This window comes from Pseudophryne corroboree, chromosome 2 (genome assembly GCF_028390025.1).
Source record: "Pseudophryne corroboree isolate aPseCor3 chromosome 2, aPseCor3.hap2, whole genome shotgun sequence".
NCBI lineage: Eukaryota > Metazoa > Chordata > Amphibia > Anura > Myobatrachidae > Pseudophryne > Pseudophryne corroboree.
In genome coordinates, this window is record NC_086445.1 from 703955259 (window position 1) to 703973320 (window position 18062).

General features: G+C 45.7%; 1 protein-coding gene across 3 annotated transcripts in view; it reads left to right on the forward strand.

The window, feature by feature from the left end:
* The window catches only part of LOC135045595 (complement decay-accelerating factor-like), a 449130-nt gene that overhangs the window by 347789 nt on the left and 83279 nt on the right, over nt 1-18062 (forward strand). For all 3 annotated transcript variants that reach the window (XM_063955314.1, XM_063955312.1, XM_063955313.1), the window contains one exon: nt 433-621. In XM_063955314.1, the coding sequence (XP_063811384.1) occupies nt 433-621 (189 nt within the window). The remainder of the gene's footprint in view (nt 1-432; nt 622-18062) is intronic.

The following is an 18062-nucleotide window of genomic DNA, read 5'->3' on the forward strand; positions in this document are numbered from 1 at the left end:
CCGTGGGCGCATGCTCCATTTCCAGAGCAGAGACGGAGCATTGCGGGGGCGGTGCGGCGCGAATGGGGGCGAGTTAGGGGCGTGCTTGCATTGTCTGCGTGATGTCACACAGCCGCCGCGATTGAGAACATGGCGATGGGCCTCCTGCGGGCGCAGCTAAGCTGAGCCGGCAGGAGCCATCCTCAGTTTCTGTTAACAAGCAGAAATTGCGATGCATTCGCAATTTCTGCTTGTTGAACGGGGGGAGGCGCTGGTCAGCATGCTGGGTGGCTTTCTCCAGCAATGGGCAGCTCCCAGTATGCGATCAAAAGGATTGCAAATTCTGCTAATTAGTAGAATTTGCAATCCTTACTGAATTAGGCCCTGAATTTTTCTTACTAATATTTCAATTCTTATACTGCAGAGATTGATGGACTGTTGTTTCATTTTCAGCTGTGTGTGTTTCTCCTCCCGATCTTCCTTATGCAGAACTTGATGAAAGCTCTGCTCTCCTACCCAATTATTTCAGTGGCACGACTGTGCAGTACAAATGCAAACACGAATATGAACGTGTTCCTAATACAAAAAATACTACAACTTGCTTAGACAAAAGCTGGTCCACAGCTGACGAGTTCTGTAAAAGTAAGTACTTTTTGTTCCTCCTAATGCTAAGGTATGTGTATTTAATTGGGTTTATTGAAGAAAAAAAAAAGAATAATTTACATTTAATGGATCTACGCACTGTCGCCAGGTCCTGAGCCACCCATCAGCGACCTCTCCCTGTCTCTCTGATATTCAGCTCATCGCGCAGGGGTGTCATTTGTAGCGGAGATGTATATAAGTCAGGCAAATATATTTTTGAAGCTTCTTTCTGCAAATTAAGGTTATTTCTCTTACGTCCTAGAGGATGCTGGGCTCCATATTAGTACCATAGGGTATAGACGGGTCCACCAGGAGCCATTGGCACTATAAGAGTTTAATAGTGTGGCCTGGCTCCTCCCTCTATGCCCCTCCTACCAGACTCAGTTTAGAAAATGTGCCCGGAGGAGCCGGTCACAGCTAGGGGAGCTCTACTGAGCTTTCTTAGAAAAAGTTTATCTTAGAAAAAGTTTATCTTAGAATTTTTATTTTACAGGGAGGCTGCTGGCAACAGCCTTCCTGCATCGAGGGACTGAGGGGGGGAGCAGTGTCCGCCCTGCGTGGTCTGAGCCACTGTCTCCGCTGACTGGACACTGAGCTCCAGAGTGGATAGATCGCTCCTCGCTGCAGGGGAGCGCTCACCCCAGCAGCATGCCGCTACCCCCTTGCAGAGCTGAAGTGTGGCGAGTGAGTCACCGTCCCCCTAACAAGCGGGGGGTCAGTGTGAAGATGGTGGCATTAGGGTAGGAGCGCAGTATTAACTGTGCTCCCGGACGGCTCAGCGGTACCTGGGTGCTGCGCTGTAAGGGGCGCCCTGAGCCAGCACCTGACCCTACACTGACCAAAAAAGCCTGTCGGGCTCTGCGGATCTCAGCCAGCACAAAAACCTCAGGCCAGTATAATCTAAGAAGAGCGGGAAGACAGCGCCATTAAGGGGGCGGAGCTTTCTTAGAGCGGACCCAGCAGCGTTTCAGCGCCATTTTCCAGCCTGCAGTCGGATGCAAGTGGAAGAATAGTCCCTCCAGTGCAACTCCAGCTATCTGTACGTTACCAGGGGGTTGTAGAAGGGAGGGGAGGCTGTGTAAGACTGTGTCACCTATTAAGGGACACAGTCAGTGCTGGTTTAGGGTCTCCCTATACCTGTAATAGCGCTGTGTGTGGGTTGGCTCCAATCTCTGTCTCTCTGCCATTCTTGGGGGGAAAACTCTGTCTGCCCTGTGCCCAGTGTGTATGTGGGGTGTATTAGCAAACATGTCTAGAGACTCTGTTTCATATGCTGCAGAGGATTTATCTTCTCAGGAAGATCCCATCCCATGTAATCAGGATTGCACTGTTGTAGCGCAGATCCGAGCTAGAGAACCGGAATGGTTAGTCTCTCTTAGGGGGACTATTTCTCAGATTTCTGAGAGGGTTACAAGAACTGAGCATGCAACTCAGGTATTGCAAAGCATCTAAGGAATGAAATGCTATATTTGAAAAAGCCTGGGAAAATCCGGAGAAAAAATTCCAGATCCCTAAAAGGGTCCTGGTTGCTTTTCCCTTCCCAGAAGACGATAGAAAAAAATGGGAGTCTTCGCCTATATTTGACGTCTCTGTCTCCAGGCTATCAAAACAGGTGGTTTTACCAGTCCCGGGATCTACCGCTTTGAAGGACCCGGCAGATTGCAAGGTGGATGCTCCGCTCAAATCCATATACACGGCTTCAAGGACCATACTGCGGCCTACTATTGCCTGTGTATGGATTTCTAAAGCTATAGCCAGGTGGTCAATCACTCTGCAGGAGGACTTGACTACGATGGATAGAGGTGACGTTGATTTATTTTTACGTAACATTCAGGATTCTGCAGGGTTCCTGGTAGATTCCATGAAGGACCTGGGTTCCATGGCTGCAGGGATCTCCTCCATGTCCGTCTCGGCTCACAGGTGTCTCTGGCTGCGCCAATGGTCTGCGGACGCGGAATCCAGTTTGGGGAGGTGCTGGATGCCTGGATTGCCACGACTACCGCGGGTAAGTCTCCTTTTCTCCCCTCAGCTGCACCAGCTACGAAGAAGCCTTTTACACCAGCCACGTCACAGTCCTTTCGGCACACGAGACCTAGAAAGAACAAGCCTTCTCACACCTTCTTCAGAGGTGGTCGTGCTAAAGGAAAAAAAAGCCTGCTCCCACAGGTTCCCAAGACCAGAAGCCTGCTTCTGGTGCCTCAAAGTCCTCCACATGACGGTGGACCGCACAGCCTGGAAGAAGGTCAGGTGGGAGCAAGACTTCGGCATTTCAGCCACGTCTGGGTGTCATCTGGCCTGGACCCTTGGATACAAGATATAGTATCCAGGGAGTATAGGCTGGAGTTTCAAGCTCTCCCACCTCACCGTTTCTTCAAATCAGGCTTTCCAGCTTTGCCGGCAGAGAGAGCAATTCTTCTGGAAGCTATCCGAAAATTGGTAGTGTCCGAGGTCATTGTTCCAGTTCCGCTTCATCAGTGGTTACTATTCGAACCTTTTCGTGGTACCGAAGCCGGATGGTTCGGTAGGGCCAATTCTGAACTTAAAATCTTTGAACCCTTATCTCAGGGAGTTCAAATACAAGATGGAGTCTCTGAGAGCTGTCATCTCAGGACTGATGGAGGGGGAGTTCCTGGTGTCCCTGGACATCAAGGATGCGTACCTGCACATTCCCATGTGGTCGCTGCAGCAGGCATATTTCAGGTTTGCACTGTTAGACGATCACTATCAGTTTCAGGCACTGCCGTTCAGTCTCTCCACGGCACTGATGGTCTTCACCAAGGTGATGGCAGAGATGATGGTTCTCCTCCGCAAGCAAGGAGTGAACATATTTCCGTATCTGGACGATCTTCTGATCAAGGCGTCGTCCAGGGAGAAGTTAAGATCCATTGCTCTCACGACACATCTGCTCAAGGAGCATGGTTGGATCCTGAACCTTCCAAAGTCTCATCTGGAGCCGACAAGGAGGCTGTCTTTCCTGGGGATGATCCTCGACACGGAGGTGCAGAGGGTGTTTCTACCGGTGGAGAAAGCGTTGGTGATTCAAACAATGGTCCAGGATGTCTTGAAGCCTGCCCGGGTATCGGTTCATCAGTGCATCCGCCTTCTGGGGAAGATGGTTGCCTCCTACAAGGCTCTGCAGTACGGAGGTTTCATGCTCGATCCTTTCAGCTGGATCTCTTGGACCAGTGGTCGGGATCTCACCTACATATGCACCAGAGGATACGTCTGTCACCGAAAGCCAGGATTTCGCTCCTCTGGTGGCTACAACTACCACACCTTCTGGAAGGCTGAAGGTTTGGAGTTCAGGACTGGATCCTTCTAACCACAGATGCAAGTCTAAGAGGTTGGGGAGCAGTCGCTCAGGGGGAAACCTTCCAAGGAAGGTGGTCGAATCATGAATCCCTTCTCCCAATAACCATCCTGGAGCTAAGGGCCGTATACAATGGCCTTCTTCAAGCAGCACACCTTCTACAGGATCGGGCTGTTCAGGTGCAGTCGGACATCGTGACCACAGTGGCCTACATAAACCGACAAGGCGGAACGAAGAGCAGGGCTGCAATGTCAGAGATGTCAAGAATCCTCATATGGGCAGAAAGCCATGCAGTGGCGATGTCAGCAATCCTCATTCCGGGAGTAGACAACTGGGAAGCAGACTTCCTCAGCAGACACAATCTCCATCCAGGAGAGTGGGGCCTCCATCTGGAGATGTTCGAGGAGGTAACCGGTTGGTGGGGGGTTCCTCACGTAGACATGATGGCCTTCCGCCTCAACAAGAAGTACTGTTCCAGGTCGAGAGACCCGCAGGCAGTGGCGGTGGACGCACTGGTAACACCGTGGGTGTTGACGTTGGTGTATGTGTTCCCTCCACTTCTTCTGATTCCAAAAGTTCTTCTACTTGTAAAAAGAACAAAGGTTCTGGCAATCCTCATTGCTCCGGACTGGCCAAGGAGGGCTTGGTACGCGGATCTGCTGGATCTTCTGCTGGAAGATCCAAGGCCCTTACCTCTTTGGGAGGATCTGCTGCTGCAGGGGCCGTTCGCTTATCAAGACTTACCATGGCTACGTTTGACAGCATGGTGGTTGAGCGCCAGATCTTAGCTCGAAAGGGTTTTCCGAGGGAGGTTATTCCTACCCTGATACAGGCTAGGGATGGGGTAACATCTAAACATTACCATCGAATTGGGAAAAGATATGTGTCTTGGTGTGAATCCAAGAAATTTCCTGCGGTGGAGTTTCAACTTGGACGTTTTCTCCTTTTGCTGCAAGCAGGTGTGGATATGGGCCTGAGATTGGGCTCCATCAAGGTCCAGATCTCAGCTTTGTCCATTTTCTTCCAAAAACAATTGGCTGTCCTCCCTGAGGTTCAGACCTTTTTGAAAGGAGTTCTGCACATCCAGCCTCCCTTTGTGGCGCCAACGGCACCCTGGGATCTTGATGTGGTATTACAGTTCCTGCAATCGGATTGGTTTGAGCCTCTACAGGAGGCTGAAATCAAATTTGTCACGTGGAAGGCGGTCACTTTGTTGGCCTTATTATGGAATTGGGGGCTTTGTCCTGTAAAAGTTCCTATCTGGTCTTCCACGATGATATAGCGGAACTCAGGACTCATCCGCAGTTCCTGCCTAAGGTTGTATCAGCCTTTCATATCAACCAACTTATTGTGGTGCCAGTGGCTACTGACTCCTCAATTGCTTCAAAGGCCTTGGATGTTGTGAGGGCTTTGAAGATTTATGTGAAGAGGACGGCTCATCATAGAAAAACTGACTCTGTTTGTCCTCTATGATCCCAAGAAAAATAAGATTTTACTCACCGGTAAATCTATTTCTCGTAGTCCGTAGTGGATGCTGGGACTCCGTAAGGACCATGGGGAATAGCGGCTACGCAGGAGACTGGGCATAACTAAAGAAAGCTTTAGGACTACCTGGTGTGCACTGGCTCCTCCCTCTATGACCCTCCTCCAGACCTCAGTTAGGATACTGTCCCCGGAAGAGCTGACACAATAAGGAAGGATTTTGAATCCCGGGTAAGACTCATACCAGCCACACCAATCACACCGTATACCCAGTTAACAGTATGAAATATAACTGAGCCTCTCAACGGATGGCTCAACAATAACCCTTTAGTTAACAATAACTATATACAAGTATTGCAGACAATCCGCACTTGGGATGGGCGCCCAGCATCCACTACGGACTACGAGAAATAGATTTACCGGTGAGTAAAATCTTATTTTCTCTGACGTCCTAAGTGGATGCTGGGACTCCGTAAGGACCATGGGGATTATACCAAAGCTCCCAAACGGGCGGGAGAGTGCGGATGACTCTGCAGCATCGAATGAGCAAACTCTAGGTCCTCCTCAGCCAGGGTATCAAACTTGTAAAATTTAGCAAATGTGTTTGACCCCGACCAAGTAGCTGCTCGGCAAAGTTGTAAAGCCGAGACCCGTCGGGCAGCCGCCCAAGAAGAGCCCACCTTCCTCATGGAATGGGCTTTCACTGATCTAGGATGCGGCAGTCCAGCCACAGAATGTGCAAGCTGAATCGTACTACAAACCCAGCGAGCAATAGTCTGCTTTGAAGCAGGAGCACCCAGCTTGTTGGGTGCATACAGGATAAATAGCGAGTCAGTTTTCCTGACACTAGCTGTCCTGGAAACATAAATTTTCAGGGCCCTGACTACGTCCAACAACTTGGAATCCTCCAAGTCCTTAGTAGCCGCAGGCACTACAATAGGTTGGTTCAAATGAAAAGCTGATACCACCTTAGGGAGAAACTGGGGACGAGTCCTCAATTCTGCCCTATCCATATGGAAAATCAGATAAGGGCTTTTATATGACAAAGCCGCCAATTCTGACACACGCCTGGCCGAAGCCAAGGCTAACAGCATGACCACTTTCCACGTGAGATATTTCAAATCCACGGTTTTTAGTGGCTCAAACCAATGTGACTTTAGGAAATCCAACACCACGTTGTGATCCCAAGGTGCCACTGGAGGCACAAAAGGGGGCTGAATATGCAGCACTCCCTTAACAATATCTGAACATCAGGCAGTGAAGCCAGTTCTTTCTGGAAGAAAATCGACAGAGCCAAAATCTGGACCTTAATGGAACCCAATTTTAGGCCCATAGTCACCCCTGACTGTAGGAAGTGCAGAAAACGGCCCAACTGAAATTCCTCCGTTGGGCCTTCCTGGCCTCACACCACGCAACATATTTTCGCCATATGCGGTGATAATGGTTTGCGGTCACTTCTTTCCTAGCTTTAATCAGCGTAGGGATGACTTCCTCCGGAATGCCCTTTTCCTTCAGGATCCGGCGTTCAACCGCCATGCCGTCAAACGCAGCCGCGGTAAGTCTTGGAACAGACAGGGCCCCTGCTGCAGCAGGTCCTGTCTGAGCGGCAGAGGCCATGGGTCCTCTGAGATCATTTTTTGAAGTTCTGGGTGCCAAGCTCTTCTTGGCCAATCCGGAACCACGAGTATAGTTCTTACTCCTCTCCTTCTTATTATTCTCAGTACCTTGGGTATGAGAGGCAGAGGAGGGAACACATACACCGACTGGTACCCCCACGGTGTTACCAGAGCGTCCACAGCTATCGCCTGAGGGTCCCTTGACCTGGCGCAATATCTTTTTAGCTTTTTGTTGAGGCGGGACGCCATCATGTCCACCTGTGGCCTTTCCCAATGCTGTACAATCATTTGGAAGACTTCTGGATGAAGTCCCCACTCTCCCGGGTGGAGGTCGTGCCTGCTGAGAAAGTCTGCTTCCCAGTTGTCCACTCCGGGAATGAACACTGCTGACAGTGCTAACACATGATTTTCTGCCCATCGGAAAATCCTTGTGGCTTCCGCCATCGCCATCCTGCTTCTTGTGCTGCCCTGTTGGTTTACATGGGCGACCGCCGTGATGTTGTCTGACTGGATCAGCACCGGCTGGTGTTGAAGCAGGGGTCTAGCCTGACTAAGGGCATTGTGAATGGCCCTTAGTTCCAGAATATTTATGTGTAGGGAAGTCTCCTGACTCGACCATAGTCCTTGGAAGTTTCTTCCCTGTGTGACTGCCCCCCAGCCTCGAAGGCTGGCATCCGTGGTCACCAGGACCCAGTCCTGTATGCCGAATCTGCAGCCCTCTAGAAGATGAGCACTCTGCAGCCACCACAACAGCGACACCCTTGCCCTTGGAGACAGGGTTATCAGCCGATGCATCTGAAGATGCGACCGGGACCACTTGTCCAACAGATCCCACTGGAAGATCCTTGCATGGAACCTGCCGAATGGAATTTCTTCGTAAGAAGCTACCATCTTTCCCAGGACTCGCGTGCATTGATGCACCAACACCTGTATTTGTTTTAGGAGGTCTCTGACTAGAGATGACAACTCCTTGGCCTTCTCCTCCGGGAGAAACACTTTTTCCTGTTCTGTGTCCAGAACCATACCCAGGAACAGTAGACGCGTCGTAGGAACCAGCTGCGACTTTGGAATATTCAGAATCCAGCCGTGCTGTTGTAGCACTTCACGAGATAGTGCTACTCCGACCAACAACTGCTCCCTGGACCTCGCCTTTATAAGGAGATCGTCCAAGTACGGGATAATTATAACTCCCTTTTGTTCGAAGGAGTATCATCATTTCGGCCATTACCTTGGTAAATACCCTCGGTGCCGGGGACAGACCAACGGCAACGTCTGGAATTGGTAATGACAGTCCTGTTCCACAATTTTGAGGTACTCCTGGTGAGGAGGGTAAATGGGGACATGCAGGTAAGCATCCTTGATGTCCAGTGATACCATGTAATCCCCTTTGTCCAGGCTTGCAATAACCGCCCTGAGCGATTCCATTTTGAACTTGAACCTTCGTATATAAGTGTTCAAGGATTTCAATTTTAGAATGGGTCTCACCGAACCGTCTGGTTTCGGTACCACAACCATTGTGGAATAGTAACCCCGGCCTTGTTGAAGGAGTGGTACCTTGATTATCACCTGCTGGAGTACAGCTTGTGAATTGCCGCCAGTACTACCTCCCCTCGAGGGCAGCAGGCAAGGCTGATTTGAGGTAACGGCGAGGGGGAGTCGCCTCGAACTCCAGCTTGTATCCCAGTGATACTACTTGCAGAACCCAGGGATCCACCTGTGAGCGAGCCCACTGGTCGCTGAAGTTCCCGAGACGCGCCCTCACCGCACCTGGCTCCACCTGTGGAGCCCCAGCGTCATGGGGTGGACTCAGAGGAAGCGGGGGAAGATTTTTGATCCTGGGAACTGGCTGTCTGGTGCAGCTTTTTCCCTCTTCCCTTGTCTCTGTGCAGAAAGGAAGCGCCTTTGACCCGCTTGCTTTTCTGAAGCCGAAAGGACTGTACCTGATAATACGGTGCTTTCTTAGGCTGTGAGGAAACCTGAGGTAAAATTGTTTCTTTCCCAGCTGTTGCTGTGGATACGAGGTCCCAGAGACCATCCCCAAACAATTCCTCACCCTTATAAGGCAGAATCTTCATGTGCCTTCTAAAGTCAGCATCGCCTGTCCACTGCTGGGTCCCTAATACCCTCCTGGCAGAATGGACATTGCATTAATTCTGGATGCCAGCCGACAAATATCCCTCTGTGCATCCCTCATATATAAGACGACGTCTTTAATATGCTCTATGGTTAGCAAAATAGTATCCCTGTCCTGACAGGGTAATAGACCACGCTGTAGCAGCACTATCCATGCTGAGGTCTCAATATAGTACCTGAGTGTGTATATACAGACTTCAGGATAGCCTCCTGCTTTTTATCAGCAGGCTCCTTCAAAGTGGCCGTATCCTAAGACGGCAGTGCCACCTTTTTTGACAAACGTGTGAGCGCCTTATCCACCCTAGGGGATATCTCCCAACGTGACCTATCCTCTGGCGGGAAAGGGTACGCCATCAGTAACTTTTTAGAAATTACCAGTTTCTTATCGGGGGAACCCACGCTTCTTCACACACTTCATTCACTCATCTGATGGGGGAACAAAACACTGGCTGCTTTTTCTCCCCAAACATAAAACCCCTTTTTTGTGGTACTTGGGTTAATGTCAGAAATGTGTAACACATTTTTCATTGCCGAGATCATGCAACGGATGTACCTAGTGGATTGTGTATATGTCTCGACCTCGTCGACACTGGAGTCAGACTCCGTGTCGACATCTGTGTCTGCCATCTGAGGTAGCGGGCGTTTTTGAGCCCCTGATGGCCTTTGAGACGCCTGGGCAGGCGCGGGCTTAGAAGCCGGCTGTCCCACAGCTGTTACGTCATCCAGCCTTTTATGTAAGGAGTTGACACTGTCGGTTAATACCTTCCACCTATCCATCCACTCAGGTGTCGGCCCTGCATGGGGTGACATCACATTTATCGGAATCTGCTCCGCCTCCACATAGGCCTCCTCATCAAACATGTCGACACAGCCGTACCGACACACCGCACACACACAGGGAATGCTCTGACTGAGGACAGGACCCCACAAAGCTCTTTGGGGAGACAGAGAGAGAGTATGCCAGCACACACCAGAGAGCTATATATACACAGGGATTAACACTGTAACGGAGTGATTTTCCCAATAGCTGCTTGTATACACAATATTGCGCCTAAATTTAGTGCCCCCCCTCTCTTTTTTACCCTATGTAGTCTGGAAACTGCAGGGGAGAGCCTGGGAGCGATCCTTCCAGCGGAGCTGTGAGGGAAAATGGCGCCAGTGTGCTGAGGGAGATAGCCCCGCCCCTTTTTCGGCGGACTTCTCACGCTTTTTTATGGATCTCTGGCAGGGGTATTTCTCACATATATAGCCTCTAGGACTATATATTGTGATTTTTTTGCCAGCCAAGGTGTTAATATTGCTGCTCAGGGCGCCCCCCCCCAGCGCCCTGCACCCATCAGTGACCGGAGTGTGAGGTGTGCATGAGGAGCAATGGCGCACAGCTGCAGTGCTGTGCGCCACCTTGTTGAAGACCGAAGTCTTCTGCCGCCGATTTTCAGGACCATCTTCTTGCTTCTGGCTCTGTAAGGGGGACGGCGGCGCGGCTCCGGGACCGGACGATCGAGGTCGGGCCCTGTGTTCGATCCCTCTGGAGCTAATGGTGTCCAGTAGCCTAAGAAGCCCAAGCTAGCTGCAAGCAGGTAGGTTCGCTTCTTCTCCCCTTAGTCCCTCGTAGCAGTGAGTCTGTTGCCAGCAGATCTCACTGAAAATAAAAAAACCTAAAATATACTTTCTTTTCTAGGAGCTTAGGAGAGCCCCTAGTGTGCATCCAGCTCAGCCGGGCACAAGATTCTAACTGAGGTCTGGAGGAGGGTCATAGAGGGAGGAGCCAGTGCACACCAGGTAGTCCTAAAGCTTTCTTTAATTGTGCCCAGTCTCCTGCGGAGCCGCTATTCCCCATGGTCCTTACGGAGTACCAGCATCCACTTAGGACGTCAGAGAAATTGGGTGTCCTGCTTATAAGCAGTCAATTTCACGCTGGATCAGGTTCACCATCCAGCATGCATATTCCACGGCAGGATTGCCATGTCCAAAATCTGTAAAGGCCCACTCTACTCGTAAGGTGGGCTCTTCCTGGGCGGTTGCCCAGGGTGTCTCGACTATACAGCTTTGCCAAGCAGCTACTTGATCTGGGTCGAACACGTTTGCTAAGTTTTATAAGTTCGATACTTTGGCCTCTGATGACCTCAAGTTTGGTCTGCAGTTTTGCAGGAGCCTCCGCGCTCTCCCTCCCGTACTGGGAGCTTTTGTACATCCCCATGGTACTAATATGGAACCCAGCATCCTCTAGGACAGGCATGTCTAAACTGCGGCCCTCCAGCTGTTGAGAAACTACACATCCCAGCATGCCCTGACACAGCTTTAGCATTCTCTGACAGCAAAACTGTGTCAGGGCATGCTGGGATATGTAGTTTCTCAACAGCTGGAGGGCCACAGTTTGGACATGCCTGCTCTAGGACATAAGAGAAAATAGTATTTTAATTACCTACTGGTAAATCCTTTTCTCGTACTCTGTAGAGGATGCTGGGTGCCCGCCCAGCGCTTTGTTTTCCTGCATTGGTTATATAGTTCAGTACTGCCTGGTTCCTAGGTAAGTTCTGTGTTATTTGCTGTTTCAGCACTGTTTCAGCTGTTGCTGAGTTTTCCGGCATGTTGGCTGGATTTGCCTGTTGTGTGAGCTGGTATGAATCTCGCCACTATCTGGTAGAAGGAGCATAGAGGGAGGAGCCAGCCCACACTATTAAACTCTTAAAGTGCCAATGGCTCCTGGTGGACCCGTCTATACCCCATGGTACTAATATGGACCCCAGCATCCTCTACGGACTACGAGAAAAGGATTTACCGGTAGGTAATTAAAATCCTATTTTTACTTAAAACTTAGTATCAGACCTATGTGTTTACAGTTACACTTCATTTCTAGGTAATGTGTGTAATGCAAACAGGGAATTAAAATATAAAATAGCTAAAATTGTATAACAGACCTTATATAAAAAAGTTGTTAAGCAACACTAGTACAACAGAAATATCCAATCATGGGTCTGACAACGCTACAAAGTTTAAAATCAAAATGCATTGTTGAGTATTGCAAAGATAAAATGTAGAGCACTCGTGGTATATCAGTTTCTGATGCATAATGTTAAATGTTAAGCACTGTGTCTTGGGCTATGGCTGTACCCCCTTACCCTTTTTCTTTCCCCATGCCCCCTCCCCCTGATAATCCACCCACAGGGAAGGGTATATAATAATATTTTGGTGGTTCCCCTTATAAGAACTAGTAGCATAACAATCAGGGCTGTAACTAGGTGTGTGTGGAGTGTGCACTGCACAGAGCGCTGCAGGGTAGGGGGGCGCTGTTGCCGGCACTTGTCAATTATCAGTTGTAATCACTTTCACTTGCAGCTTCCCCCCTTTTTGAAGCCCAGCATCTCTTGACCCCCAATGTCTCCTACACCCATCCCTTCCGTCGGTAATTCCTATTCAACATTCGTGAATTTAAATTGATAGCTCTTTGTTATTCAGTCACACGGTTCTATATTACATTTCAAGATGTTGACTCACCCTGGGATTACAGTCAGACACTATTGATTGAGCTATCTGCCTTTGCATAGAAAGCTAGCGGATTCTAAGCTTGAGAATTCTAACTATTTGAAGCTTACCTTGTACTTTGTGAAAAAATTATCAACATTGCACACTATGAGAAGATCTACGTAGTGTGTGGCTGCAAAGGATTGGTTGTGTGGCTGCACACTACGTAGATCTGCTCAATTGCAATGCTGATTCTTTTTTTACAAAGTACAAGTAGGTTCATATTGTGAGGAATCAGACAAATGAGTAGGGTGTTTGTCTGGAATGCAACAGGGGCTTGAATTCTGGGTATGACCGTATATTGATATGTGTTATTTAATAAATGGTATTGTAACTAAATAAGAGTAAGCTCTCAAGTTAAGTGCACCAATTAAGTGTCCTGTAGATTTGTGTGTTTATATAAACAAAATGTGGGAAGGGGCATCATAGCATGGGGTCAGGTTTGTCATGCCCCTTCCCCACAAGGCATGTGTCTTATGTTCCCGTTGGAAAAAAGGGGGAGGCATCAATTCTCTTTCTGGCACAAGGGCACCAAAAAGTCTAGTTATGACTCTGATAACACTAGTGTGTGTTCAATGAAAAGATGACAGAATATTATATCAAACTGTTTCTCCCTATAATGTATTTCATTTGTGTCTTAACTGTCTTTATTATAGAGTAACTAACATTTGTTTACTTTTACCTTTTCTGCCCTCCCTTAACCCTCTCCCATGTTTCGATTTCTTTAAATCCCCCCCACCTATTAACATGCTATAACATCTGTTACATCTACTACATTTGAATCACCCAGATTTGGCTGATGGTAGCAAAGATTGACCCAAAGGGTTATAGGTCTCTTCACAATCAGCATGCGCTATTTATTCCTCAAGGTTATTGCTAACTTGTCTGTCATCAATGGAGGAAGATTATAATAATAATGGCCCTAGCAATTAGGTACATGGAATATAGGTGGAGTTTATTCTCCGGCCAAAAGACGTAACGTACTTATGTATCTCTCTGAGCAGAACATTGACCTGGTTTGCCACCAGGAAACTCATTTAATGGCCTCAGAAACAAAAAAGTTACAAATGCTTAATAGAACCTTAATAGTGGCAGCTCCCTTTAACTCTAAATCCTGACGGGCTGTTATTTTAGCTTAGCGTTCTTTGTCGATATCATTGGTAGATGTTGACCCTGAAGGTCGCTATGTTATTGCAGAAATCTTGATAAATTCTAAGGATGTCATATGCAATGTGTAAGCGCCGAATATTTATAGAAAATCTTTTTTCATGCATTTATTGAAAAAAACAATTCATAGGTCAAACTTATTGATAATATGTGGAGTCTTTAATCTTATCTCCTCTCCCACGCTAGGTAGATCTCTAAATTAGGAGTTCCTACTTTGGCCAAGAGGTTACAATTGATTGATGTCTGGAGAGCTATTTATCCAACAGAAAAAGATTACACTTGTTTGTCAGCAGCACATCAAACTCTGTCGCAAATAGATTTTATTATCTCACCCTCACTTCCCCCAAAGTATTGGATGTTTGTATTGAACCTATAGCTCTTTCAGATCACGCCTTGGTGTGGATGACACTGTAGACTCATTTATCACAATCCATCTCTTTTAGAAATAAAATAGATGCGGCTTGGATGGGCTGTAAGCATGGAAATCTATCCCATGAAGAGTCTGATCCTTCCTTATTTTGTCAAAAGGGCAAAGCAGTATTGTGTGGGGTCATTATTTCTTATGTTTCAATGGAAAATAAAAAGTTGACTAAGGCTTATTTGGTACTTCTGATTAAGGTTTCAGATTCTTTTCAACTATTTAAGGCTAAACCGACTCCATCCTCTAAAGCAGCGTACCTCACTGCCAAAACTGACTTTGAAGAATATCTTAAAAGTAGAAGCGAACGATATGTATTTTCTATAAATTATAAATTTCACAAGTTTGGTAATAAAAGTGAAAAATGATTGACTAAATTATTACGTGGCATGCAATCACAGATGATAGTACATCCATTATGACCTGATGATTGGTGGCCAAATCACTGACATTATAAAAAGCTGCTATACTACACTTTATTCGGATACATTAAGTCCTACCTCTAGCTCTGATGGGCTTTTTAATACATGGAGTACCCCCCATCTGCCACAAATACCAGAAGAATTAGCTAAAAATTATTCAGCAGCTAAAACCTCCCGGGCCCTGATGGCCTATCAGACGGATTTTACAAAATACTCTTACCACGTGTAGGAGAAACATTAGTTTAATTTTACAATCAAATGATCAAAACCAAACCAATTACACTTTATTTTAATTCAGCAATCATAGAAATACTCCCGAAACCAGGAAGAGATCTTACACTCCCAGGATCCAATCTCTTTATTAAATTTAGATTATAAAATATTAACAAAAATATATGCAGATAGACTAAAACATTATTTTACCACAATGATAAATCAGGCTTTATATCAGGGAGACACTCAGTGGTAAATGTTAGCAGAGTTTTGGCTGCTATTCAATAATCCCATACAGCTAATTGTCCACTCCGCAGATGATAGTTTCATTTGACGCCGAAAAGGCATTTGATCTTGTGAAATGGAATTACCAATATATACTACACTTCAAGCATTTTGGCTTTCCAACTTTATTTATTGACTTTTTGAAAACTCTTTATACTAATCCATACTCACAAATATCTTGTAATAGGTATATTTCATCCCCTTTTGCTATAGGCCGGGGTATGAGGCAGGGATGTCCACGATCCCCACTTTAGCTACAGAATCATTAGCTATAAAGTTACGGGCTTCGCCACGGGTGGAGGGAATTCAAGTTAACAAAATGTTATTAAAAGTCGCACTCTTTGGTGATGACGTTTCTTTTTCTCTCAAATCCTGATATCTCATTACCAGCTGTACTTGATATTATATCTTCTTTTGGGTCTGTATCAGGATATAAGGTCAATTTGGATAAATTAGAGATTGTCCCTATCAGTGGCTCAGCTACATATTATAATTCCTTATCGATTTTGCGATCCTTCCATATATCACATAAATCTCTTAAATATGTTGGTGTCTGTATTACAGCTGATATATCTCAACTGTATATGGCTAATTTTACCCAGTAATTAACAAAATTACTAACATACTAGATGGTTGGAGGTTCCTGTCTCTATCTCTGTTAGGCTGCCTAGCGTTGATTCAAAATATAGTATTCCCTAAGATTTTTTATTTTATGCAAATGTTACCAATAAGGCGTACCAGACAAGATATTAAGCATATTACTAACTGTTTTTCATGGTTTGTTTGGCAAGGTGAGACCTTGTTTGGCACTGAGTAAAATTAAAGCACCATGTTGTAAAGGTGGCCTTGGCTTTCCCCATCTAGCATCTTATTCTCTCTCAATCTTTTTTCATTATGTCAGTGATTGGTTATTGGAAACTAGTTCTTACACCGATTATCAATTAGACATGGCCCTATTAGACCTTTACTCCCCTAGTGTGTTATTACATTCTAAACCAGAAGATATTCCATCTTTTATAGTAAACAATATACTTTTTAAAGATACATGGATCGGTATTAATCGTAAATTGCAAAGTAATCCACTTTTTTCTCCAAATGTCCCATTATGGGGAAATCCAGCTTTTCCACCTTTAATAAATAACAAATAACAACTATTTCCAATAGAAGGAGAAAGGCCTGCCATCCATTGCCAAGGTGTTTGATCCAGGTGGGAAATTGTAAGAAAAGATACAGCAATTATACTCATTATCGAGGCAACATTTCTGTATGTTACCTCCAAACCAGACACTGTGGGCGGTATTCAAATGATATATCGCGCCCATTCTCCTTTCTAAAATGATCCCCGTTATCGCACATATCACGCCCATAGTAATCAGGTTTAGCTGTGTAAAAGGCTAGGAGCCTCGCTACTCCGGGGGTAGCAAGCTCAAATGATGATACCACGCCCCCGAAGGGCAGAAACAGAATGGGTGTGGAAGGGGGTAAAAAGAATTAAATACCGCCCTATATATCTTCTTTTCCCAAGTCTCCAGAAGCTGAAACAAATCCTAACTCATTATATTCATTTCTTAAATTGATTTCTTCAATTCCATATAAGCTTAGAATGCTTTATATACATTTATCAGTAAATCACTCAGATGCTCATTGGACCTCATTACTTAATGTGTGGACAATAGACATTCCTTCTATATCCACTATCTCAGATTTACTTGCCCATCACGATTCTACTCTTAAACATTTACAATCTTCTTATCTACAGGAAGTTCATATATGTACTGTTAATAGAGCATATATATCTCTGACTCAGCGAAAGCATATGGTATTATCAGAATTTGGCCTTTGCCAGAAATGTCATATGTCTAACGCTACATTCTTTCATTGTATCTGTGAGTGTGGCAAAATCAAAAGATTTTGGTGTAAGGTATTTTTTTTCATTAAAACTATATTTTCACTTTGATTAAATCCGGATCCATAAGCCTGTATTTGTAACAACTATAAGAACTGGAATCTAGGACCAGATAAAAAACACAACTTTATCTTATTACTGTACATATCACAGTTGCAAAGGCAATTATTCTTACACATTGGGTACATAAAGCCTCTCCTTCCCTTTCTGAAGTAAAACAAAACATGTTACAAATTTTATATTATGATAGATGTTCAACTATGCCTGATATTAATAAAGGAGTAGACAACATTTACCAAAGATGGGAACCTTATATTAATCCTTTAGAGGCATCTGTGCAGAACCATATACTAAAACTACATGAGAATACAGATTGGAATTTACTTAGGCGTATTTCATCTGATACATAACGATCTGAGATAAGCTAGATCTTTTCTATATTCCTCTTACGTTCCTAAAGTACAATAATATTTATCTTATATACTTTATAGTCAATATCTCAAGGCAAAATAGTCTATGCAGTCAGGTATTTTTGTACTACATCGCATACATTACATATTGTAGTGTAGTCAAAATCAGGTGTACTTCAAATCACATGTAGTTCAAATCGCATACCACTTAGTCCAAATGGCATAGAACACATTGTATAGGCCCCCCTATTTCCTATATCAAGATATATGTATGTATGTGTGTGTGTGTGTGTGTGTGTGTGTGTGTGTGTGTGTGTGTGTGTGTGTGTGTGTGTGTGTGTGTGTGTGGAGTGTTCTGAAAAAAAATGTATATACTGTATTTATACATTTAATTGTCTTTTATTTTAAATCACACATTTCTTAGCAGTCATACCCAGGATTAGAACCCATGACCTGTTACACTAACAGCAGACACTTTACTTATGGAGCTATTTGCTCCTGTAGAGGAAGCATGAGAATGCTAACTATATAAAGTTACGTGTAATTGTCAGAGA